Source organism: Tachypleus tridentatus, chromosome 3 (assembly GCF_004210375.1).
Source record: "Tachypleus tridentatus isolate NWPU-2018 chromosome 3, ASM421037v1, whole genome shotgun sequence".
Lineage (NCBI taxonomy): Eukaryota > Metazoa > Arthropoda > Merostomata > Xiphosura > Limulidae > Tachypleus > Tachypleus tridentatus.
Window position 1 is genome coordinate 111,287,243 of NC_134827.1, and position 27,005 is coordinate 111,314,247.

At 31.4% G+C, this 27,005-nt stretch overlaps 1 protein-coding gene across 1 annotated transcript in view; it reads right to left on the bottom strand.

Moving 5' to 3' along the window:
- Positions 1–26,514, bottom strand: part of LOC143245971 (epithelial discoidin domain-containing receptor 1-like) — a 38,502-nt gene extending 11,988 nt beyond the window's left edge. Inside the window, 5 exon segments of the mRNA XM_076492223.1 lie at positions 5,103–5,270; positions 8,814–8,940; positions 18,873–19,152; positions 25,115–25,174; positions 26,459–26,514. Coding sequence (XP_076348338.1) covers positions 5,103–5,270; positions 8,814–8,940; positions 18,873–19,064 — 487 coding nt within the window. The 5' untranslated portion in view covers positions 19,065–19,152; positions 25,115–25,174; positions 26,459–26,514.
- Positions 26,515–27,005: the final 491 nt, after the last annotated feature.

Here is a 27,005-nt window from a genome sequence, read left to right on the forward strand (position 1 = left end):
AAGTTAATATTTTCATGAAGTTATTAATAAACAGTAGACTAACAATAGCAGGGACCTGCCTGAGAGAGAAGTGAAAGTGAGCCAGTCCAGCATGGCCCATCTTCCATTATGGTACCTTGGTCAGATGGCATTGACCACAACCAATCTCTCTCAAACTATAGTAAAATTATTACTGCCCCATGGGTCACTATCAAACCTCTAAAAAGAAACATAAGTGAAGGGGAACAGACAGATAGATCAACAGCAATATATGATTGACTAGGTGTATGAAAATAAATAAAGGAACCAGTGTTGAAGAGAGAAACGCTGTGATCTAAGAGCACATGCTAAATGGAACGACTTCTTTCTACCAATATCAGCACCATTCCCTCTGGGTGGTGTCCACTAAAGTCTCCTACTATTAAAAAAGGAAAATGGTAACTGTTCTTTGAGAGCATCAAGGTCTGACTGATTGCAAGTCTTTCCAAGAGACAGGTAGAGAGTATAAACAGTAATGATATGACTCAAAGGAGCATAGATAGCTATGGCCCACAAAGGGTGTATTAAGAGGCACAGACAGGATGGGCACATGCTGGTTGAACAGCAGTCATCCCTCCATGCACTTGTCCATCATCACACAATTTATTATCTCAGTACAAAGAAAACTGCTGAAAGGTAACTGTATTGGCAGGTTTTAAGGAACATTTTTGTATGGACACATGGGATGATTAGAATAAATCAAGGCCTTAACATTATCTAGATTAGACAGAAAACTCAATAGTTCTACTCTATCAAAATGGACAGTCTAGTTAGGTGGAGGAGAACTGGATAAACAACCTTTCTGTTAAGAACCTGGCCATATTTCTTTCTTAGAAGGAGGTCTGTTGATCTCAATGGATTCTGTAAACAAAGAATTGTTCTGCATCTCAAAGCCAAATAAAAGATGGACCTGAGCAAACACCAGAAGATGGGACTAAAGGAAGTGGACCCACACAGTTAAATGGAAAGGAGGGGTGGACAGAGACAAGATGAGATGTTGACTTGTGAACTCAATTTCCACTGAGGTCAAAAGACTTTTCACATGATGTGCCAAAGACTCTAAAAGAGGTACAGAAAGCATTGTCTGCACAACCACTATAGTAGTGAAATGCAGGGCAACAGTACACATCCAAGATAAAGTAGGGGACATTTGAGCTTCTGGATAAGAAATGTTAGTAGTTTTAAACTACTGTAACTATTCTTCCTGCACAAACTTAGGGTAGTAATAAATGTAAAAGGAGTGGAAACCACTACTATTGATGCAATGAGGGTCCATTTTACACTTGTAGGCATTGTGGTCCTTGCCACCAAAATGTCAAAGAACTATAGCAAGATGACTTTGAATGTCTAAACTTTTGATAATAAAAACACCAAAGAGGGTTAGAAATATAAGCCCATACCTTAGAGTTCAGATGATCTGCCTTCACAAAAGCAAGCAGTCATGGAAATTATAACATCAAAATAAGAACGTCAGTAGGCAGAATAATTCTGTCACTGCATGTGAAGAAATGGCACATGGCAGAAATGCCTTGGCTGGAAAAACCAGCAAGTATTTCCAACTTGAGATGTTCTTCAAATCCTCTCTATGGGAGGAATTAAAAGTAGCATGAGGAGTAACCTGAATTACATTTATGAGGAAATGAGGTATGGGAGCAGAATAGGGTGAAAACTGCTGTTATGTCTTCTAGATGTAGTTTTTCACCTGTGAGCTGTTTTCTATTATTTTTACCTTTATTAGGATTTGGGGGATCCATAATATAATAAGTAAGATTCAGTGCTCACTGACCCCACTCACCATGGAGTCCTATGAAGGGATGTACAACAATGCCATGAATGGATGAAAGCTATAATTTCAGTTTAATATAGGGATGACAAAATAAATGTTAATTATCAATACCTGTTTCTGTTGGTATTCACAAACTTTATCAGTTTCTTGTTGTTTCTTTTAATACACTGAGCTTCTTCCTCTAGCTGTGAAATACTGTCTGCAATGCTCATCATGTCTGTATTGTACACATCAGTAGGTTGCTCTATCTTTTGGGACTGTACAACAAATAGCGTGGTAAAAGCATCTCTTCATTTCCATCTTTGCCTTCGAAAGCAATATTTCTCTTTTTTCCCTACAATTTTTTTTTAAAAGACTAATTAATGCTATTATATCTTAAGCTACTAAATTGTTTTCATTTAATAGAAATTATTTTTTTTTAAACTAAAAGTCTACAGCCCTGTAGAGTAATATTTTTTTCTAAGTGTATCATTGAACTTATATTAAAAAAAATCCTACTTATTTAATACCAGACTTGTATCTTATACAAAAAAAAAAAGGTAACGCGGTGCAAATATCAGTTCTAAAGTTTCTTCAGAAAGTGTAATCTTAAAAACAAAAATAATTGGACAACTAATCCTGACTAAAAATTTAAGTTAATGTTTCAGAAAGGTCATGATTTCTGTATTACTACTGGGTTACTCATTAAAAAAGAACAACGACAATTTATTCAATGTGATGACAAAAAAAACCATTTGTAGAGAAAATTATATATGTAAGAAATGGTGGTATAGAGGGCGGTAACAACGCTTCGACCTTCCTCAACGTTGTTCGCTCCTCTACACAGTGCTTTCTGTACCCATACCAGCTGTTTTCGCATGTATAATTTATTCAACGGACTTGGTATTTTTTTGTTTTGATAATACCATAAAGCAAGCAAGGAATATTTGCAATAACTGCCTCTAATTTGAACCAACAGACTAGAAGAAAGGTAGACAGTCACAATTATCAACTGCCAAATCCTGGGCTACTCTGATTGAATAGTGGGATTTAACCATCAGTACTATAGTATACACATGGCCCCCAAATGCAAAGTATGTGATAATTTTGTAGCAAAAGAACATGAACAACTAGCTCTCAGCTTCACAGTCCAGACATGAAAACATTTGGATTTTACACTGACTGATTTACAGACCCATAAAGATCAATACAAGTTTCCATACATGATCAAAACCTTTCGTTATAAATAACAATATACAAATATCACCTGAAGATTTATTTAGAGACAAGGGTTTAAACAAATCTCATGTGTATAACACTATGCAGTTTCTATAAAAGCTCAGAGGAAGACATTTGTTAAGTAATTTTACATCTGCTGTACGTTACTTGAATAGAACATTATTTATGTACAAGAATTGTACTTGCTAATGATATATTTTAACTTGATAAGTATTGTTAACAAGATTACCACTGCAAGCTGGGTTATAAACTTCCTAAAACATAAATCCTATCTCTTTTTAATATCGAACTTCAAACACAAGTCTAAGTATTCTCACTTCTTATGATCTACTTAATGTTTTCAATTAATTATCACTTTAAAGGTCTTACTTCAATTAACTCCATATAAAATAAAAAAAAAAAAAAAAGAGATATAAAACTGCATAATGCATTTAAGCACCGTAACAGTGCTCGAGGAAAGCTCTGACAGATCTTTATCAATCAGTAGATGCTGAATTTGCAAAAAAATAAGGTCCTTTTTTTCTATACATCATAGACTTATTAAAATTTGTTATAGCTTTTGTAGTTAGCTATGTATGTTTGAGTCTGATGGTTCAGAGTAATTATCCATCCAAAGTTCATGATTGTAAAAATTAACTTATTAAATTGGTTCTTTACAGGAAGGGATACTCTTAGTTATTATTTTTGTTAATACAAATAAGTTTTTATTACTTAAAAAGTAACCTATAACCTTTGGGTTTATATGCAATGCTAGAACCTTACTTGAGAATCAAAATACTTAGATATTATTATAGCAAAGAAATAACTGTCATATGGTTTAAGTTATACATAATCAGTTTAAGAAACCTAGAAGAGGTACTAAAAACATCTGTATGTGCATGTATTGATACTGTGACATGCACAAACTTTGATCTTGAAAAAGGGTGAGAGCTTGGAATTTGCTTTTAAGTCTTTAGTGCGTGTACATACTATTGTGTTTATCTGATGAGTTCTCTTTGGATTAGTGACATGTTTGTTTTATCTTGCATTCTGTTTTTCTCATTAACAAAGTTTCTTTAATATTTTAAATTCAAGTTAACATTTTGATTTTTTTTTCAGCTTTTGGTAAATAAAAACTGTTTTGGATCCTTTCCTGTATACATACTGACATGGTGTCCCAAGTAAATATGTATTCTAAGATAAATGTATGAATCTTAATAATTTGAAAATCTTGGGACTGATCATGTTGGAGGATGTATAATGACAGCTGAAGCTCATCTACTTTATCTAGGAATTTTCACCTCCATTTACTCTGCAAGTGTTCAATCTCATTTACATTAGAATCTGTCTCTAACAGTCATATTTTCATTATTTCAGTCTAAGTTATTACCAAATTTATTAAAAGTGCTGTACTTAGAACACAGCAGTCACATACATCTATTTATGTTTTTTTACAGCACTTATTGCAACCATGATTTCAGCATGTTTTGATATAAAATGTGTGTATGTACCTCCCCACCTCTCACACATATATGGAAAAAATATTAACCTTGAAACTTGCTAAAAGAATAAACTTCTACAAAAATTTAACACCAATGAAATTGGCATACTGAGTATTTAAGTTCAAAGCTTTTATTTTAGAAACATTATAATGGCATTAATTTTACTTTCTGGTTTTATCACTTTTCTGTTCACCAGTTATAAATAAACATCAATATGGTTGAAACCAGAATATCAATTTTAATTAATTTTTTATGGTAAATTGAAAGGAAATGACCTGCATAAAATCTATTAACCTGAAAGTTATATACTATATTTAAATGTGTCCCACAATGTTTTTAAATTCACAAACACAAAGTTGTTTTAAGGCTAATGCAGATTTTATAAACATATAAACACATATGTAAATAAAATAGCAAAGAACAAACAGTGAGAAAAAGTAACAACAAATACATGTCATATCTGCTTCTCCAAAAAGAAAATAAGATTTCAATGTTCTTTTTCAGTTTAAGTGAGCTTACAAAAAAAGAAAAGAATTATTTTAATCCAGGAGAAATAAGTCTGTCAGTGATTTAATCAGAATTAGTGAGCTAATACACACCAGGGGTCTGAACAACAGCTTGAAGGTTTTTTTCTTGAAGTTGCATGATCTTATCTGACTTTGCTTGTGACTCTTCCTCTAAATATTTTATTCTTTGTAAATACTGAGTGTTCAAAAACCTCAAGTCTGCATTTTCACATTCCAACTTTTGAAGTGATCGTTTTAAACCTGTAACAGACAAGTAAATACAGAATAAACAAACTAAAAAGTGCTATCAGATACCAATAATATACAAAAGGTAAATCTTGATAAATAGTTTGAAAGAAGTAAATACATGTACAGTGATCCTTTACAAAATAAATTTAATTCGTTCAATAAAATCCTTCATTATATGAAAAATTTATGTAAGTAAGGGAAATACATGACAAAGGCCTAATTTGTTCCAAGACAATCATAACTTAACCTTTTTCATCTTGAAAACACAGCTTACGAAATTAAAACAATAAGTTTTTGACAAATAAACATTATAACACAAAATGATTCTACGATTGAGCCTTTCAAACCAACCCTTACTTCCATGGAAACCTTCAAAACTGAACCAGAGACTTGATCTGATTTGTGTTTAAGCTGATAAAAATAGTTTTAGCCTTTCTGGAAATCATATTGCCACCCATGGACTCGCCTTGTTTTTGCTTAACACGAATCCAAAGCAACAGTAGTCTTTCCAATTTCACATTTCTTTTCTTTCCTTTCATGACCCTGTTGAGGCATCATTCACTTTGGTAGCTTTAATTTTCTCCATATTCAGCATGATGGTGGAAACTGTTGATTGAGGCAAACTCCTTAGCAGGTTCACTTGCTTTGTCTCCTTTTACTTCTCATCAGTTTCCTACATTATCTTAAAAGTATGCAATTTCTTCTCTTCTTATACTTTTACATCTATAAATTCAACAGAATCACAAAGTTTGTAACAGATCTTTTTCTACAACCGTAACACAGCAAACTGTGCAAACAGAGATAGTCTGGGCTCAAATGTTCATAAATTAGGGAGCACTTTGATGGGCACAATTCATTATGCAAAAAATACCTGTTGTGAGTCATGTGGCCTATGGAAGGTGGTTCATTACCCAATGGCTTCATTATGCGAGGGTTCACCATACTCAATAAACCAGTGAAACTTATAAAAGTGGGCGACTCCTCTAGAAACTACAGGCTTGCAATTTGGCTGTATTTAAATATCCTTTAGGTCAGAGTGATCTGACCATTTCACCTATGGATAGCTGACATGCAAATGGTGGAAACACTGGGGGACTATAATTTATTATTCATATGACTTACTACAATGGAACTCTCTAGATAAAATTTCTTATGAAAAAGAATAATTTTAATTTTAATAAGTGCTTTATAATGAGTGGATAGCTAAGATAAATCAAGTTGTGAGAACTGAGGTGTAAAGAAAGCCATCAGTTAAATCATTGTCTTTTACAAAAAGTGACATGAATGATAATAACAATCAAGAAAGTTCAAATTAAAGAACTAAAGTAGTGTCATCACTGTAGTGAGGGGGTCATCAAGCACTGAAGATTAGGAAAGGAAATATCAAAAGTAGTATTGGAAAATTCTCATAACAAAACATGGCATAGTTTATTAGGTTTATATGTAATATTAAGATACTGGCCTACACTTGTATATAATATATTTTATGGTACCAATGAATATGGAATATAGAAAATATAAAGAATCATGAGTGTACAATGTAATGCTTTTCACGTAATGTAACACTGCTGTAAACAATGGTGATGTATTTTAAAAGATACTGTGAACAGATATCATGAAATATCATACTTAATCACAAAAAATAAAATTATTATTAATGCAAAACTGTTTAAAACCAAAATAAAACTAGCAAAACAAAAATACTGAATTTCAGTTTGCTTATAACCCATTTCAGTTGCAAGTTCAATTATATGATGAAAGTTTTTTTCAGAACTTTGTGCAGTTCCATAGGTACTGGTATCTGTCCACATATCTAGATTATAAGTGGAACTTGTTAGCTAATTAATCATCAGGGTTATTATTCAACTACATTCACCTAATCTGTCATTTTTACATGTGTAACAGATTTACTGTTGTACATTTTTTTTAGTGCTATGTTTGTTTCAGTGTAGTTTTCTTTTTTGCCTGAAGGATCTCCTATAAATTTTGAGAACAGGCAGGACTTGAGCAATACATAACCAACAATATACTAGGTGTTTGTAATAGTAGTGATTGACAGTACTGTTGCCAAACAAACTTTAGTGAATGTGCAAGATTCTGCATGGTTTCTATAAAAGCAACGTGCCAAGAAAGAAGATAATATTATTTTTCAGCTACAATTACAGTACCACAAGCCTCAGAAGCTATAACTGTGATTAATGCTTAATAACCAGAAAAACTACAGAACTGCATCAGAAATATTTGTACATTTTCAACATTACAAACCATTTAACTTGAGTGAAATAACTTTAGACATGTGCATTTCCACAAAGACATTAAATATCTTTGCCAGAAAAAGTCAGCTTGTACTTGGTGTGAGGCTAGCTAAGAAAAGACATGATTAGCTCAAGTGAGGTGTGAGAATATGAACTCAGAATTAATTTGCTAATCATGAACCTGGATTGTTGATAAAATATTCAGTTCTAGATCAGATGTCTACAAGTTTGTAAAATTCTTATATACATAACCCATCATTTGTAATAACTATTATTAATAACTGTTACTAAAAATTGTATTGTTTTTATATTAAAATGTATTTATATTAAAAATATATGAATATTTACCATGTATACAATATAGTACAAATAACAAGCTTAACATCTAATAAATACAGTTTCTTCTTACACATTTCCACAAGACTACTCTATTATAATTATTGAATTTTTGCTGAAAAAATTAGCATTAATTCCTGGCATTGATTACAAATATGAAGAATACACATAAAACAGTGACTAGTGAAATTAGTGTTAGGTACAGGAAAAATGTTATTCAAATTTAAACCACATGGATATTTTAGGTGCATCTTCATTGTCCAAAAAAACAATAAAATGAGCTCCTGAAGATAAATTTGTTTCTGAATTAAAACATGTTGTGACTGAGGTGTACACTACATTAAAAATATGTTTAATATGTCATTTTTAATTATATTTTGTAAAATTGATTTTGATAATTTTTTCTTCTATAAACCTTCAACCAACAGAATAAAAGTTTATATTCAAATACACACACCATATGTTCATCTGCAAGTCTAAATTTTTATTAGACTCAGATCTTTGATTTATCTTCCAAACCTAAGGTTGATATCGTGATAAACTGACATAAGCTTGTAACATGAATATATATATAAATGAATATATAAACATAAAAGCAAGTCCCTATAAGGTAAATAAAAAGAATGAAATGCAAAATCCTTACTTTCACATGTTAAATGTCATAAATATGTCTTTTGCAATTAGATTATCCAAATTATTAGGTTTCATGTTTTGAAGGACTTAAATAATAACTATGTAAATAAATTATTCTAAAGGGTTAATCCTTCCAAATTATATTTTCTAGCATATTACTAATATAAAAAAACTTCATTTCTAAAAAAGGCTCAATTTATAAAATAAAACAAGAAAATAAACAGTAGTACTAATTATGTTTTACATTAAAACAGTATTCCCTTCTGACAAAATAATGTCTTAATTAGTGAATTGTCTATTAACCAGCCCAGGATAAGTTTTAGAAGTTTACCTTTCACATTATTCTCAGTCTTTTCCTGTTTTGCAAGAAGCTGTTGATGAAGTTGGTTGTTTTCTCTAATTAGTTTTGCATTTTCAGTCTTGTAAGATTTTATGTACTCCTCAAAAGCAGCATCATCCTACAAAGAGATTAAAAACACACTGAAACACAACAGGTTAAGAGTATATTATTTTATTTCTCTGAAACTGTAAACTATTAAAAATTACAATGAATGCTTTCTTCGACAACTGTATTCATTACATCCACAACCCTAAAACTTCAGAACTGAAAACAGGAAGAGAATATTCAGAGTTTTACTTTAATTAACTGATATCTCTAATTTAGGATGTTATTTTGGGTGTCAAACATTCACGCATATAAACAGCACATCAATAATTTCTGAGAGTCTAAATATATACAGCACTTACACAGATACTAAACAGAAGGCTGTAATTTGTTAATAACTAATTTTGAAAAAAATAACACGATTCTAGATGCATGAGGTAATTCTGTAAAACTTTCTTTTATTGTAAAATTAAAATAAAGATTACAGTTACTTTAATATACCTCAAGGAGTCTGGGACAACATTCTTAAGATCCTCATAATCAAAAGTAGGAAGACTCAAGAAAGGTTCTCAAGAGAAGAACAAATCAGAAAGGATATTCAACACGAGTAGGTGAAATGAGCTATACAATATGGCAGATGTACCACCAAATGGTCAACATGTACTGAAGACAGAGGCACAAGTTTTCCAAATATAATTTTAATCATGCAATAAACTTACCAGTTGGCTGAGGAAATCAAAATTAGCTAAAGTAACGTCAAAAGCTATACGAACAAAAAGGAAGTAAATAGTTTTCAGGAATGCTATCAAACTTCTACATTTAGAACCATTAGCACTATTTAGACACAAGATAGGCTTACAAAACCAGTAGTTTTGCATCCAAAGCTACTGTTTAATAACTTTCATGTCCCACACAAAAAATGACATATTAAGCTTCATATTTATTATAATTAGTAACCAAAATATATGATCAATCCTGAAGTTCAAGAAAATAAAATAAAAGAACATTAAATGTTTGAAAACAATGAAGAATAACACAAAAAAAATAACTGTGTAACTAGAAGCAAAGAAAGAAAAAAATACATCAACAGAACATGAAGCCATTTAAGAAGAGACCATACACATGACAACTTGTACCAGCATTAACATACTTTCCTTAAAATATGTGAAAAGCAGAAATTCTACAAATTTGTGATCCCACAAATAATCTTACCTCACATCCAGTAAATAGATATGAATGAAAAGAGAGATACCAATTCTGATTGTGATCATTGGTACTTAAAACAAATGTCTGAAACATTAGGGAAGGGGGAATCTAGACAAATCTGTGTAAAACTGTAACACAGCATTTCAAAAACCAAAAATTCAGTAATCAGTCCTAACAGCTATGTGTATACAACTAAGAATTAGTAGTGACCTTAAAGCCCAGCATTTTTCATGAGTCTGTGAAAATGCATCACAGAAAGCAATAACAGACAATTTGAATATTAACAATCTTTTAAAAGTATAATAATATATTTTATGTCCATAAAAATATTTTTAAATGTTTGAATGTAGCTTATTCATCTTGTTTTATTGGTTTGTATTGCACTAATCATAACTGAAAAAATGATATGTTCATAACACTAAATTTAATTAATTTTTTTGTCTAGAAACCTGCCTACTTCAAAACTCGTACACTAATGGGTGTAAACGTTTGAAAGTGAATATACTTTGTCAAGGAAATTTGTTTACAAGACCACTTTCGATAAAGCTCTTACATTCAAAGGAGTAAAGCCTCTAGAATATAAAATACATTTTTGAAAAATTTCACCTGGACACACTCATTTAGGGAGTTTGTAAGTTTATGAGCGATAAAATTTGTTAAAAATGAGGATACTTTCTTACTGAAGTTCAAACTGGAAGTTCAACACATGAGGATTGCTAAAGTTACAGGTTCACTTTCAAGACTGATTTTATTTAGTTAGCAACATTTAACTAGACACATACCTTTATGACAGCTTCAAAGTTAAAATAGGCTTAAATGCTTGGAAATTAAAAGATTGTTCTTAGAAATTTTCCCACGGGCTTATTTTAAATTGAAGATAAAAATCTCTAATAATAAACTTGATGTAACATTTTATCTAAGACCCCATTTTGGTAATAATTTCTATTTACAAAAAAACTAAAATTACTGAAAATTCAAAACAATTTGTTGAATGATTTTTTATTTCTTGATAATGAATTTTTAAGAAATTAATATTTCAAAGTAAAAAATCTTATTTATTTGTTTTTAGAATTTCATGAAAAGCTGCACGAGGGCTATCTGAGCTAGCCGTCCCTAATTTAGCAGTGTAAAACTAGAGGGAAGGCAGCTAGTCGTCACCATCCACTGCCAACTCTTGGACTACTTTTTTACCAATGAATAGTGAGATTGACATCACCTTATAATGCCCCCATGGCTGAAAGGGCAAACATGTTTAGTGTGATGGAGATTTGAACCCATGACCCTCAGATTATGAGTCAAGCACCTTGACTACTTAGTCATGTCAGACCTATCTATAATCAAAAATGAATAATCTGGGATGAAATATTTTCCAGAAATCATCCTTAATAATGTTTTAATAATCGAATAAGCCAAAACTAGAACTGGATAACTAGTGAAATTTACTAATCAATTAATCATTTGGTTCATTAATCAATTACATTTAACTTATCACTTATTCTCAACTCTGATAGTTTGAAATCATCAAAATTTGTATTAATCAGAAACGTCCTTTGATTAGTTGGAATATCATGACATTACCAGAGTTAATTATAATTTTGATTAATAAATTATTTTATTTGATAATAATCAATGTAATCAATGCTAAGAGATAATGAATTTTAACAACTGATTGAGTTAATCACCCAGCTATAGACAAAACACCTAGCAATGACCATACTTTACTGACTTACATAGTTGGTGTCCCACTATAATGAAAAACTTCTGCAACTAATTAGGATTGGCTATACTTTGCTGAAATATTTTATCTATAGAAAAATCTACTGTTTAATTAATCCAAATTTTGACCTTAAGTAAATTTTTTGTGATAAGAGCATTTTTTTCAACACACACTGGAATGACAATTTTTAGGCTTTAAAGATCAAAACCTCACAGAATGAATTTGTGTTAACAGTTAGCTATATCTGCATTACTTGGTGAATTTCTTGTTTTAACTGGTTCAGGTTTCAGTAAAAATGCTTTACATAAAAACATGTGATCAGAGACCCTCTAGGTTAAATGATCACAACAGATTACAAATCTACTTTGCCGACATAGTTATCTGGATATCTACCTTATGAAAACCTGTATGCTTAAATGATTGAAACCTCCAAACAGTTTCCATCAACAGAGGTTATAATTTGAGGTATACTTTCATAATATCTTCTAGTCGTTAACCTATTCACACAAGGTTAGTCCAATGGATCAACCCTATATCAGTGATGTTATACATAGTAATGTTTACTATAGTTATAAGTTTATTAAGAGTATTTTCAAGAAATTAGACAAGCTTATAGTAAAGAAAATGTATTTTTATTTTTTTTTTAAAATGGCTGAAAATTTATGAAAACTTTAATAAGTCAGTCTGAGTTTGGGGTATTTTTCACGTTAATAGCAAAAGTACTCATTTTTATTTTACAGTTTCACATTTTATTTACATAACTTCCAGAATCTCCTAAATTAATGTCAGTTTTATTTCTAAAACATTACATTTTGTAATTTTCTCAGCTCTAAAATTACATTACAAAATCATCAGTGAAACAAAATGTTAAAAAATATGAAGAAAATGTCAACACTAAGTGTTTTTTTAATGCATCATTATTTTTTCTCAATATGTTGATTAACCACAAAATAATTCAAGCACCTTTCAAATACATTCATTTTAGAACATCAAAAATTCATCACACACTAGAATGCAAGGTTCCGAAACTTCTGTATTTCATCTGGATTTCTAACTAAACTATGAAATAGGTTTAAAAACTTGCACTACTATTAGGAACTACCACCTTTGACTGCCAAAGCTAAACAAACAAGTTTTCAGATTCATGCACATTACAAAATGCTTTTTTCTATAAGGAATGTCTATCAAACATGTAAACATGACCTAGACAATTAGCTCAAAATGCATGAAAACATGGAAAGAGCTAATCTAACGAGTTTGATATCTCAGCAAACTGAGGTGGTAGGAGATTCATATTTTATATTCTTGCCTGTCATTACATATGTGTTTCTAATTGGTTTTAAGCCTCGGCATCTTATGTTTAATGTTATAAAACTTTGCAAAGGAAAAATCAAATTGCAGAGGTATCACATGATACAGGAAAGTAAAGACGGAGATTTTTATAAATATTTCCTTTTGAAATTCGAAATCAAAACTAAGTATTCGTTGGATAAATGAGATTGTTTAGTATAAAAGTCATTTTTTATTTTATTTAGTAATTTAATATTTAATACTTAGTTTTCATAATAAGTGTTAAAAGTTGATTATTCTAAAGTGAGAGTTACGACAAGTTTTGTTACATAACTTCGGTATGAGTTGTATATTGTGTATACAGTTTACTTATAGTACTTGGCTTTATGTTGTTGACATCATCGTACTTAAAGTTTGAGTTTTTACATTGTGTGTAATATTGTTATCACCATAGGGCCAGAAAGTTCTAGGCCTCATTCAGAATATTTATAAATAGACATTCAATGATATAGAAAAAAAGAAAAAGAAAAACAAGTGAGAGATAATTAAACTGATCTACTAGACTGGATGATTGGAATTTCAACAATGGTGGGTGATTAATAAAGTTGTTAATAAAAAAGTTCAGTCAGAAAACATTATGTTAGTGAAAGTGCAGTTAGACTGGGTTATTTTTAGTTTAGCTGTAACATGCAATATTTGAAGTGAGTCTCACAGTTTAATTGAGATAACAAGCACAGTATAATATGTCTTGTCAAAGAGTGTTTTGAAGTAATTGAACCTTCCTGCGTGGATGTTCAACAAAAAGAGAATTATTTAAAGCTCTGGATATAGCTGTAGTAACCCACTGGGTAATATAAAAGAATCTATCGTAAATTGTGCAGTAAAAAACAGAGTAGAGAAAATAATTTATCTTGTCCATTATGTTCTAAAGTAACTGTACTAGCCTGTTTGGACTTTTAACAAGAAAACAGAATCATTTAGATGCAACTATGATATCCAATAGCATAAAGAATTTTGCTACACATGTTTGACTTGTTTTCAATATATTATTTTAAAATAAGTGGATTCTGTGCTGTCCATTTATTGTTCAAATTTACTGTCAACAAGTCACAGACACCTACTGTAAAATAAACAAACTGATGTACATAAACCCTGACAGCATTAAAACTTGGATTATAATCTACATTCGATTCCAAGTTTATTGATATAATTAATAGTAATAGTTTTAATTGAATTTTACGATAATTTTGTAAAAGGTCACAGTGCACTTAAGTTTAAAAGATCAAACTTCTGATAACAAAAGTATACTTGCTGATAGGTTTCTGGTGACATTCCTAGAGAGGAGATCCTAAATTTAAAGGGATATACCTCTAAAATATCCTTTAATACTGAAACTAAAATTTCACCACTTTTAAAAATAAGAACATATCTACTACCTTTCATGATGCATGATTAAACTTTCTGACATTACAAAAAATGTTAACATTTTGCTAACTTGTATTTTTGGTAAATGCTTACTTCTCTACACACAAAGTTGTGCTAGTAGATGAAGAAATCATCATGTAACATCAGCTCTCTGTCAATAGCAGAGTGACACATCTTCCACACACAGTAGATCCCCATAAGCAATTTCATTCAAAATTAAATTCATTTAGACAGAGCAGGAATAGTGTGCACTGATAGTGGAGAGGAAGAGTGGGAAATTGTGCAGAGGTATATCAGAAATACATTTTCAAGTTAAAATATGTTAACTTCCAAATCAATAGGCTTACATCTTTTTGTATAGTAGCTAGAATCCCACATTCATGTGGTGGAGGGCCTGATGCAATAATAAAAAAAACCTAATTGAATTCCCTTCAAAGAAGGCAACAGTGGGGGGTTTGCATTCATGCAGGACATACTACTCATCTAGATGGAAGCATAAAGACCAAACATTTGTATACAACAGGTCAGTTGAAAATGAGGAATAGTGTGATTAAGCCAATGAAATGAACAGACCAAATGACTTTTTAAGTGTTCTGCTGTACGATTGATTCAACTCATGTATAGGAATGAGACCCAGCTTCCTTCCTGACACAAAAGAATATTTTACCCAGTTTAGCAGGTTAAACCATTGGAAATTAGCAATATCATATAGCAGAAGGTGGTGTGCACTATATTATTAACATGGACATCCCTGCCCTACTTCCCACTGCATTGTGACACCCATGTGGACTCTGCAAGAGGAACTGCACAATCTGTGAGAAATTTTCCAAGTTAATCACACTAGTGGTTAGGAAATGGTAACTGTAAGGGTCTATGGGTCTTCCATGCTCCACTACGTGAGAAGGGGAAGAAATTTGATTTGCGGAGACAAATAAGTAAGTATAACACAGATCTTATCAGATCTATCTACTGCAAAGGTCAGTTACTGGAGAATATGCAATGGGTTCCACAAAACATTATAATCCATAAAATGTACAGCGTGAAATAGACAATGGAATAAGTGTATATTCCTAACTCGATGTGGGTTAGAAAACTAACTATATCCTGGGTGTCAACACCAGTTACTAAATGGGTTCTGAGAAGGAAAGAGGAGCACATTATAAAGAGGTAAGGAAATGAAAGTGGCACTTACCTGTTAAAGACAGTAAGTAGACTAGAAAATGGCAACTGGAAGGAATCAATATCCTTAAAATGATGCAGATGCAACTGTTTTTTGTTCAGAGAGCAGAAATTTAATGGAAAAGAAAGATCCTTCTAGGATCTCTTTCAAGGGTTGTCAAAATCCAAGGCTAGAAAATGAGACACATGACATGTTTGAGATGAGATGTGATACAGACTGCAAGCAATTCCAACCAGGGAAGAATATACGATCTGGATGAATTGATGCATAGAGGGGAAAATGTCTTGCAAAGAAAATAGATCCCATGGCAAGAACGAATGATTGTTGGAGCCCCAAAATGGAGGTGTGCATGCCAAGTAACATCTGCTGGCAAAAACTAGACACAAAAGGCAATCAGGATCAGTACAAGTATGGAGGGCCAAGATCAATTGAAAAGATACAACCTCCCTCCTGAGCTGACCAAATCTTAGGAAGAAATAAGCAGTCAGGGAATAAAATCAAGAAAGCTCTGGATAAAATAGGGAAGACATCAGAGACATAAAGATCAGATGTGTGACAATAACTAGCAAGAAAGATAGGAAAATAGGATTTAAGAAGAGAGATGGTATAAGATGTTAGTGGCCAAGAGTTCAAACAGGATTTGGGTATGAGCTTGTAGAAACATATCAATACTCTAATTACATCAGAGACAAGAATAACTAGCAAGAAAGATAGGAAAATAGGATTTAAGAAGAGAGATGGTATAAGATGTTAGTGGCCAAGAGTTCAAACAGGATTTGGGTATGAGCTTGTAGAAACATATCAATACTCTAGTTTAGCAAAGAAAATAGACAATAAAGTAGGAAAAACTGAAACAAAGTGGAAAGAACAGGAGAAGGAAGTTTAAAGCCATATAAAGAATGATAAAAGCAGTTGGTCAACCTATAACCTGTGATGGCAGAAACCAGCAATCCTTGGCTAAGCAACTAAGTAAAGAAGACCAAAAGATAAGCAAACAGTAGAATGGCCTGCTTGTAATAAGCAGCAAGTGAACCAACAGCAAAATGCATCACTTTCATTGATAAAACAAAAGGAAAAAAACAAGTGATAAAACAGGATAACTAAAAGGCTGCATGGTCTGAGAAACAAAACCAGCAAGCAAAAGACTGCACAAATCTTACACTTGAAAAAAAAAATAAGGATGGTACTTTTTGAAAAGTGAGAGAGAGAGAGAGAGAAAGAGAGATGAGGTAAAAGTAAAGTAATAAAGACAGAGCAGAAAAAGAGGTACCTTGGACTCCAGTCAGTAAAGAAGAAACTAAGACTGAGATGGCCAAAACTATGCTACCATCAGGACTCGACACAAGTGTGTTGCAAACTAATGCCAAGAACCATGGGAGAAGATCAAAAGGAGGGCGTACATACAGAAAGAGATGAAAGCAATCCTGGTTGAAAGCACCCACAACCTCAGTTGCTGAGCAAGGTACCAGGGACCTAAAGAGGGAACTTTGAAATTGAGAGGAATGCCAAAGACATCCATAACTGGCATGCCCATCTGCAAAAAATCCAACAAAATATCTAAGGATGGAGTGACCACACCACAGGACAAATCCTGTCTGGTTGTAATTATCAATCTACCACCAAATTCAAAGCTCCCAAAATATATGACAGGCTCTCAAATAAACTTAATGTGAGTGGGTCCAAAAGAGAAGTCCATTATGCAGAAGTAAAAATCCTTGGAGCATGTCCCATCCTGACAATTGATATATGAAATAAATGTAGAATTGTTGGTATGGATCATAAACCAAATAATCAACAAGATGAGGTAGAAACTAAGAACATGACTAATGAACAACTGAGAGTTCCAAAACACTATTATGAAAGATATGTTCCAGAGAAGACCAAACCCCTGAGGCCATGTATTTATCCTGAGACATGTTCCAACCCATAACAGATGTACTGGTGAAGAGATGGAAATTCAAAAGAGATAAAAGTTGGAAACCAACTGCAGCATCAGCATAATTCAGGTACTTCAACAGGTTCTCAAAAAGAGACAGCAGCAGCATCACAAGAGAGGACAAAGTATCATGAGATATTTTCTATTTGCCACCCAAATTCTAGAGTGACAGTATGTTCCAAAGATGCAACAGTCAAAATGATTAAGTGTTCTATGTCCCATGGATGAATGACAAAAGTCTGAACTTTTTCTTTACCATGTAATTCATGAACAAAAATATTCACCCTTTCATTTCTACACAGCTTCAAGGAGTTTCACCTATAAACAGTGTACCTGTCCATTTTTAAGTTTTTTCTGCCTGTCCCAAAGAATAGCTTTATTTTTGTTAAAAGATTACTAAGCCTTTGGGGTATCTTTTTTGATTTTCAAGCATTTCCCTTGTCCTTTTCTGCTTAACTTTTGTAGAAGCTTGGTTGCCATCCTTTTATAATGTCACATCATGTGGTTTTTAATAGTAGAAAAAAATTATATACCATGTTTAAATATGATTGGATAGACTAAAAATTAGGCTTTTAATGTTACAGTAAAGAAAGTGGTTTAAACAATTGTTTCTAATCATATCTCCTCTGGCGTTGAGCAATGGCATTTAATGAATAATTCTGAAGACTGATGAACAAAGGACAGAGAAGAGATTTAAAATGTTCTTTCCCAAAAGTGTGTTAAATTTTATCTGGTTGAAAGATACAGAAATTTTCTCTAATTAGAAGACACCATAGAAGCTTAGTAAGATTTATTGATTATACTGTGTGATAGCAAAATATTCTGATGACACAAATACTTGTTTGTTAACAACTGTTTTTATGTTTATCCTATTGAAATAATTTATGCATGTAAATTGACTCTCTGGCTACTTAATTATTTCTTATTGTAATCATGATACATTTTAAATAAAATATTATTACTGTTATCAGCGACAATAAAAGGTATTTTAATTTTCTGAATACCAGTTTATCTGTTTTATGAATGATTGATTAAGGTTTACTTCATCCTTAAAAAATAAAAAGTGATCATGTGGTCATTTTAACATTAGAGAAAATGTTAAAATTATCTCTAAAAAACTGTTACAAAAGTTTCTACACAAATAATTTCTTTAGATTTTTTTTTAACAAACTGCACAAATTTCAACCACTATAAGGTATCTAGCAAGTTAAAGGGCATATGCCTTACAGGCAGTGTACAAATTATCAGTACCTGAGGTTGCAAGGATCTTGACTTTTCATGCTTGAGACTCTCTGTCGTGTGAATCAAATCACCAAACAACCTTTCCACAAGATAGACAGATTCCAGGCCAAGAGGATGATGATAACCCATCTGGTCAAGTCTCTTCCTCAGAATGGAATATTTGTGTTCTGTGGCAGATGGGTTATTTGACAAGGAAGTCATGTTAGTCAATAATCAATAAACACTGCTATCTTCCCTTACTTCCACAAAGTCTGCATCATAGTTAAACGTCAACACATGGGGTCTTCATCTGTAAAAGATGTTTTTAATGATGAGGGTTTAAAAACAATAATATAGACTTAAAAAGATATTATATTGCTAATTTTAAAATCTTTTTCTTTACTCAAAAATGCATTATTTTTAAATTTATTTGATAATACTAAAAATAAGAAGAACTTCAAAATAATTTGACAAAATACTAACTACATTATGCTAAAATATAGGCTGGCCAAAGTATTTAAAACATAAAAAAAGAATAGAAATACTAACTGCACAGGCCAGTATAATTGGTTAACAGTTCCTTTATAGTTCACAATAATCATAGGTTACAAGTGAACTACAAGGCCACCACTAACACTGACCAACATATTATTTAAAATAAAATTAACAAAAAAGGCTTCTTCTACATAGAAGTAATAACCAAACTGACAGTAAGCAGTATAGCCTCTATACTATCATAAAATAATCTGATGAAAAATTTGCCATCTTAACAGTATGAGTTCAGTAAAGCCATTGTCAGAGATTAGAAAATTTTCTTTTTTTCACAGTTACAAGATTTTGTTTATAGAGTAGGATAAAGCTTCTGATACCTTAAAGCCATATCTTAAGGACTATAGGACACAATAATAATTATTTAAAAAGATGGGCTAGACTATAATTAGAAGTTTTTTTGGGTTTTTTTCCCCTAATAGTGTGCTTAGCTTATGGAATGAGCTGTAAACAACAGTAACAGATATCAGAACATTATGGGAGTTTCAAAGAAATCAAGAATTTCTGGAAAAATAAATGGTGAGTTTAATTTTTTTTTTTTTTTTTACTTTTCTTCTTGGGAACATTCTTGAATAATCAAATGGTCCCTTGTTGCCTATAAGTTATTATATACACACACATACATACATAAACAACTGAACTACACTATCGTTTCATCTTTTCTCTATGTATTAAAATTTACAAGATTGTGATGTTATCTTTGTAACCAATGATGAACCCTTACAACAGTGTTGAGAGAGTTTACCCTTTATTGCAAAATTGTAAAATGTTTCTGGAATTCTTTATAACCAACACAATTAAAATAAATATCTAATTAAAATGAATTATTTAAAAATAAAGGTTTCAGATGTCATTTTTACTTATAAATACTCATTCCAGTGCCTTTAAGAATAAGCACGGAGGGAGGAAGTGAGAAAAAAGTAACAGCATTTAAATGTATTCAACAAAATAAAATCTTTCTTATTATCAATTTTTAAAATCACCAGAAAAATGGGATTCCAGCCCAAAATGTTGTGAACATTAAAACATCTATTTAACATTAGTTATTTTAAATGATATAAGTTCTTTACACTTTTTCTATTTATTTCATTGTAACACAGAAGCTTTTTATGTGGATTTCTTACCAACAAATCCCTCAGGTGTGAAATGTTTATACATATTTTAATATGTTTGTCCTACATCAAACAGTTTTGGCCACCTACATCACATCACTATATTTGTATTATTGCCCAACTATGCAGTGGACAGCTGAATATGACTAATAGAATTTTGAAAATAACACAGGCCTGCAAATCTAAACTTCATTTATAAAAGTTTTGTTTTTCATAATGGATTTTCAATAAATTAACTAAACAAATTTCAAAAATAATGTTAATTTTTTTCTATAATGTGAAGATTTTTTTTACGAACTGGGAAGATAATTTATTTAGATCAAATCATTATAACTGAAGAAAAGAGAATAACAGTGACATCACATAAATATGCATTCTCATTCATCTTGACATTTCTGTCAAATCTATGCCTTTTAATCTCAAAACCACTTGTAATGGTCTTTTATGTATTGCTTTTGGAGTATCCTAGTGATATGACCACCATTAATAAACTCTCCTATATACCTCCCCTCCATATCCCTGATGTCTCAGTGAAACCTTTCCATAAGTTTCAGGTTGAAAAAAGTCCCTATTATCATCATGACAATAGATTCAGAATGAGATGAAACTGTAACAAGAGTATCTGGGAGAATAGGTACAGGTACATCAGGTTTTATAGAAGATTGAAGGTTTAGTTAAGAAATTCCCCTTTTAATTTGTATGTTGTAATCTTGCATGTTACATGAGCAAAAACAGCAGTCATTACTGTGGTTTCTAGACTCATGCCAGATCACTATAATTCCAGAAGGTAAAGACTCTTTCTTACTTTTACTTTCTTTGACACAACCAGTTCAAGTTTCATGTGGAGCCCACGATTTATCTTGGTCCCCAAGTTTTTTCCCAAAATATGCATAATACATTTGTTTGCCAAATTCTATAAAATTTTGCCTTTGTTTCTTTACAACAAATTTATCATTAACATAACAAAATATGTTTGAGTCATTTACATAACCTCTTATCACCATAGCAATGAATAAATAACACTGTAAAGAAAAACAAAAGTCAAAGTACACAAATGAACAAATACTATCCATAAATGCCACATCATGCAGCCTGTTAACCATTTATGTACAAATGGCATGTTTCTTGTTGGTTCTAGAATGACTGATAAAACTTGCATCATGACTGGTCCAGAGAAATCTTGAGCCAGTGGTTGTCAACATTTTAAACATAACAAAATGTGGCCCAATTCCAATGAAAATAACATTTTGTAAAAATTGGTACATAATGAACAAAAATGGATGTCATATTTAGATTCAGTATACACAAATTACTGCACAACATATAAAATATTTCAAAACAATAAAACCATTGCAGGCCTGCATAATTTATAGTTTTTTAGTAAAAATTAAATATTAGTAGTCCTTTAAAGTACCCAATTGTGAGACAAGTAAAAATTTAACCCATCTTCCATTTCTTTTAGGAAATAGAAGATTCACCTTTTAAACTTGTAAAATGCTGATCCTCTACTGCTGCCAATATTACACCCACCTCGCATTTTAGCAAAATTATCATATGATGCTTATAAAATGTATAAATTTGGAAGTTCATTCAGAAAATGCACATTTCAATCATTAATATGATACACTCACAGCACCAAAGTCATCTTATAAGGATGCACTGCAGAAACTTCCCAGTCATAGTAGCATCCAATCACATTGGCTAAAATTACACGTTAATAAACGAAATAATAAATGTAAATATATTTAGAAGTAAATAACAATAATTAAATATATAACTCCATAAGTCCTAAAATAAGACTGGAATCAGTACAATGAGAAACTAGAATCCACAAGGCAGAAGACATATCAATGTGAAAGTGAGTAAAAAAAAGGCTTATCTGGTTCATTTTTGGCTACACAGTATTTTATGCAAAGGAGTTTAGCTGAAAATAATAGTATTGTAGCAAGATGTGGAAATAAAATAAACACTTCAAGGAAAAAAAAAACAAATTAAAAAGTAGTTGTTATGAGATAAACCAGAGCAAAAGATACACCAGTTGGAGAAGAATTCTTAAATTAACCAAATAGAATAGGAAACCAAAAAGAAGCTAAGAGAAAATATTTTTCCCTCCTTAGTTATCCACGTATATTAAAGAAATATACATTCTTTAAAATGTTGTAAGCAGAACCACATTTCTTCAACTTTTATGCTATATGTACTTCAAAGTATTGTACATTTCACTATACTTCCTTCATTAAATAAAGCATCCAATAAAATAGAACATTTTTTTGTAAATGGAAAATGTATTTCTAATAATATTTGCTTCTGCTTGCACTAAAGCTATTACTCAACCTGCTGGGGTTTCCTTCCTTTGCCACTCTTATCCTTAGTCTGATTCTTTCTTGCTGGCTCTAGTCTTTTATTCTCCATTTAATTGCTCTTGGATAAATTTGTCTCATGATGCTCTCCACCTACGTAAAAGAAGCCCTTTTATCCTGGTAATGCATAAAATCATCTCATTCAGATATCATCTCTCTCTCTCTTTTTTTTTTTTGAGAGTAACCCAATCTGCAGTCTCTAACATTGGCTCTTAGTGGGGAGGAAGAAAATGTTAACTTCCAAAACATACTTATCACCTGTCACACTACAACTAGAATCCTACATTGGTAAAGTGGAGTGGCCATCTGCATAGATCATAGGCATACCAATATAAGATTAGCATCCTAGTGGGGGAACTGCACTACATCCAGAACAGATATGCATTCACTCAGAAGATAATTCATGCACCACAGGTCAAATTTGACATGATCCATCACCACAACTGGCCAAGACCCAACTAGGTAGCTGAGGTTTCACTGTGCAGGACTGGAATTATAGGATCTTGGTTCCTAAATCCCATGTTGGTGGCTGGGGCATTTCGACCACAATATACATACCACAGCTGTAAGACTCACATCATGCCTAAGAGAAAACAATTTCACCTGTTGCTTTTTAAATAAGAGTAATGCAAGATATTTATATTGTTTTGAATGACAATGTACGAGTAGGAGAAATTATTATAAGTATATGAAATTCACAAACAGTAATTTAAACATAACATCTATGAAACTGGTGTATCTATTAGTTGCTTGTAACAGAACATTTTCAGTAATGTAGGTTGAAATATTTATGATAGAACTGTTTCGGAAGTTTCTTAACACTGTTTCAGTACAAGCAGCTTAACCCTATCATGATGGATCACAATATTATTGGATTTGTTAACTTGTATTCAAATTTTTATTGAACTATTATTTTATGAATCTACATTAGTAAGTGTGGTATCAAACTGTAGATTATAGTTCAAATTTTAGTGTTATATATTAATTAAATTATTAATTAAGTAAATATTAAAAGAATACACTTAAATATCAATTTTTGTATGCAATGTGATACAGTGAATGCAGGACTAGTTCAGATTAAATGTTTATGATGTCAAAGTACTAAGTCTATAGTTTTTATATGAATTAAAAACTCAAATTAACAATACTAACAAACTAGAATATAAAATAAGAACCTCCTGTCTTTTTTACTTTTTGAGATATGACTTATGTACTGAATCAAACATAATGGCCCCACTTAATGTAAATATTTAATTTGTATATATATTATACTGAGACCATCATGAAAGGGTTAAGATGCAAGCAAATGCAGGTTACGAGGGTACTAGAGAGATGCAGAAAATAGTACCCAAATAGTGAAACTTTGTAATTCTCACCGTTACGTATAGTATATTTGTAGTTTGAAGAAGATATATAATGAAAGGTCCAATGGTCTTATGGATCACATAATTCACAAGTGCCAGGGATACATGTTCCACAGGTGATTTTTATATGACCACTCATAAAACCCATAAAAGTGTCACTTGACCAAGGAAATACTTTGCCCTGTAGAGGTAGTTTTTGAGGAGGGTAATTGTTCTAACAGATAGTTTTGAGCTCCATTCAACTCACATATGTGATTAACCTTTTGAACAATTAGACACTAACCTAACATTTTCAGTCATGACCTTTGGTACTCAAAGTTGTGATCCCATTTGGTTATCTCATCTTCAATTAGCCTGTGTGTTTGCTACTGTTTAAAAACAATGAGTCAAATCTCAAATGATGTTGATACGGAATATAACTTCAAACTGTATTTAGGTCATACTATTATATTTTAGTAAATTATGTATTATTTATGTTTCAAAATGCATAACTAAAAAGTTTTGAAAATTTGTTTAATTATACATCATACTTTGTGTCAGTTTTCAATGCATATAATATTATGTAGCGAATGAAAAGTTTGCAGAAAAGTTATGTTTCCCAAAGAAACTGTAATGTGCCTTGAAGGCACTGTTGACTTGTGTAAAGATGATTAAATGGTATAGAATAAGAAAGAAAATAAAACATTAAAAGTTAACTATGTGTGAATAGGAAAGGTCTGATGTTATGGGTTTAAAAAAGGATAATATTTTGAAGATATTCTATAAAAAGATAAAAGGTATATATTTTGTTCATATTTTCTAATTATTTCATTGCATTGTACACTGATGATAATAGCTGGAGTAAATGATATGGTACAGAAAATTAAAAATACAGTATAAATATTTACCTTGAAAATGTCAGATATTCTTTTAGGAGGTTCCCAAGATTATGCAAATGAAGGAAGAAACTATAAGACAAAAAATTATTTTTATACTTAAAAATTGCCTTGCACTCATGTTGTTAATAGTTAGAATGGAAGTACAAAACACAACATATTTTTACTAAAAACACTTCATTAAAATAATGTTACTCTTTGAGTTCAAGACCATTAAGAAACTACAGCAGGTGCACAACATTATTTATGAGTATATGTAACTAAAATCAAGAAAAGTCCAGCTATTTATAAAAGCCAGTGTTAAAAGTAGGATTTGAGATCATATTTGTACATGTCTCATCAAGTTTGTTCTAAAAAACATATAGTTTTACATGTTTTTCTGTTATCTAATAAATTACATAACAAATTAAAAACATTTTCAAGAGTGCCACTTGTTTTGTCCACCCTCTGTAAGTTCTTTACTGACAGGTGCATTGTTCCTAACAAGTCACTTCAAACTTCAATAGCTAATCTACAATCCTCCAATGTCTCACCACTTTTAATGTATTTATTAGCCTGAACAGGTGATACTTTATTTTCTTGAAGTTATAAATATAAGCTTATGAAATGATTAACTTCGAAGCTATTGAGTACCACTATCAGCTTTTAGATAATATATATAGTATATGAATGTGAAAAACTACATTTAACTTGTTCGTGGTCTGTTTTTACTGTTTGTAGTGTATGACCTTGTGTGACTATCTGTTCTTAAAAAAAACTGTGCCCATAAACAGTACTCACACAAGCTGTCATACTCTCATTATCCCCCAGATCCGTACTATTTATTATGCATATCATTATTACTAATTATAAAAATTCATTCACTGACAGGAATAAATTTTACTTAGGTTTACCAGACTTTGAAATTATATCATCAAAGAAGCTCATGTTAATACATTCATTATAATTGTATATCACTATCAGTTTCTTCCTCATAACAGCACAAGCTGAAGTTATAGACCACAAGTACTGTAGGGCTCTAGAAATAAGTTATTTCAAAATTCGGCCTAAAATTCTCTGAGTAAAAGGTATCTAAACAAGTAATAGTACAGCAGAAGTAGTGTTAATATTATAACTAATCTTACCTTACTTTTTAATGTTTAAAAGATGTTTTGAATTAACGAATTACAGCTTAAAATGTTGTACAAAAAAAAGTACATATCGTACCAGTGTGTGATGTTTTATAAAATATATGTTTTTAACTTTTAAAACTATGTAACGGTTTTAATTTTGGTATACGATAAGTTCAACAAGAATTTCAAAATATAATAAATCCAATCATAACTTCAAACTAATAAAATGAAACATTAAGGATACCGCCCAGAAGAAGCTGCATTAACGCCACCATCTGTAAGTAAAAACTTCAATTTTAAATATTTTAAAAATAATATATAAGAATAAAACAAGAACCTGAAAGTTTTCCTGAAGAATAAATATTTACCTTCGGAAAGCGTTTCTATATGTAATGTTTTTTTGTGAATAAATTATCTATTTTGTCTTATGTGGTCAGTGATGACGAAAAAACTCACTTCTAGAAAAAAATATATGTGTAAAAACGCAGTGGCAGCGCCAGGATATTTTCTTTGGGGGGGGGGGGTTGAGGTAAACTGTGGTGGGGCTTCCCAAAATGCCATCAATATGAAGTATAGATGGTAAATTATAATAATGTAAATACCAAGGTACATTTCAGAAAGGTGTGCTATTTTGAACTGCGTTTTCAATGCAATTTTCATTGGTTTGTTTGTTTGTTTGTTTTTGAATTTCGCACAAAGCTACTCGAGGGCTATCTGTGCTAGCCGTCCCTAATTTAGCAGTGTAAGACTAGAGGGAAGGCAGCTAGTCATCACCACCCACCGCCAACTCT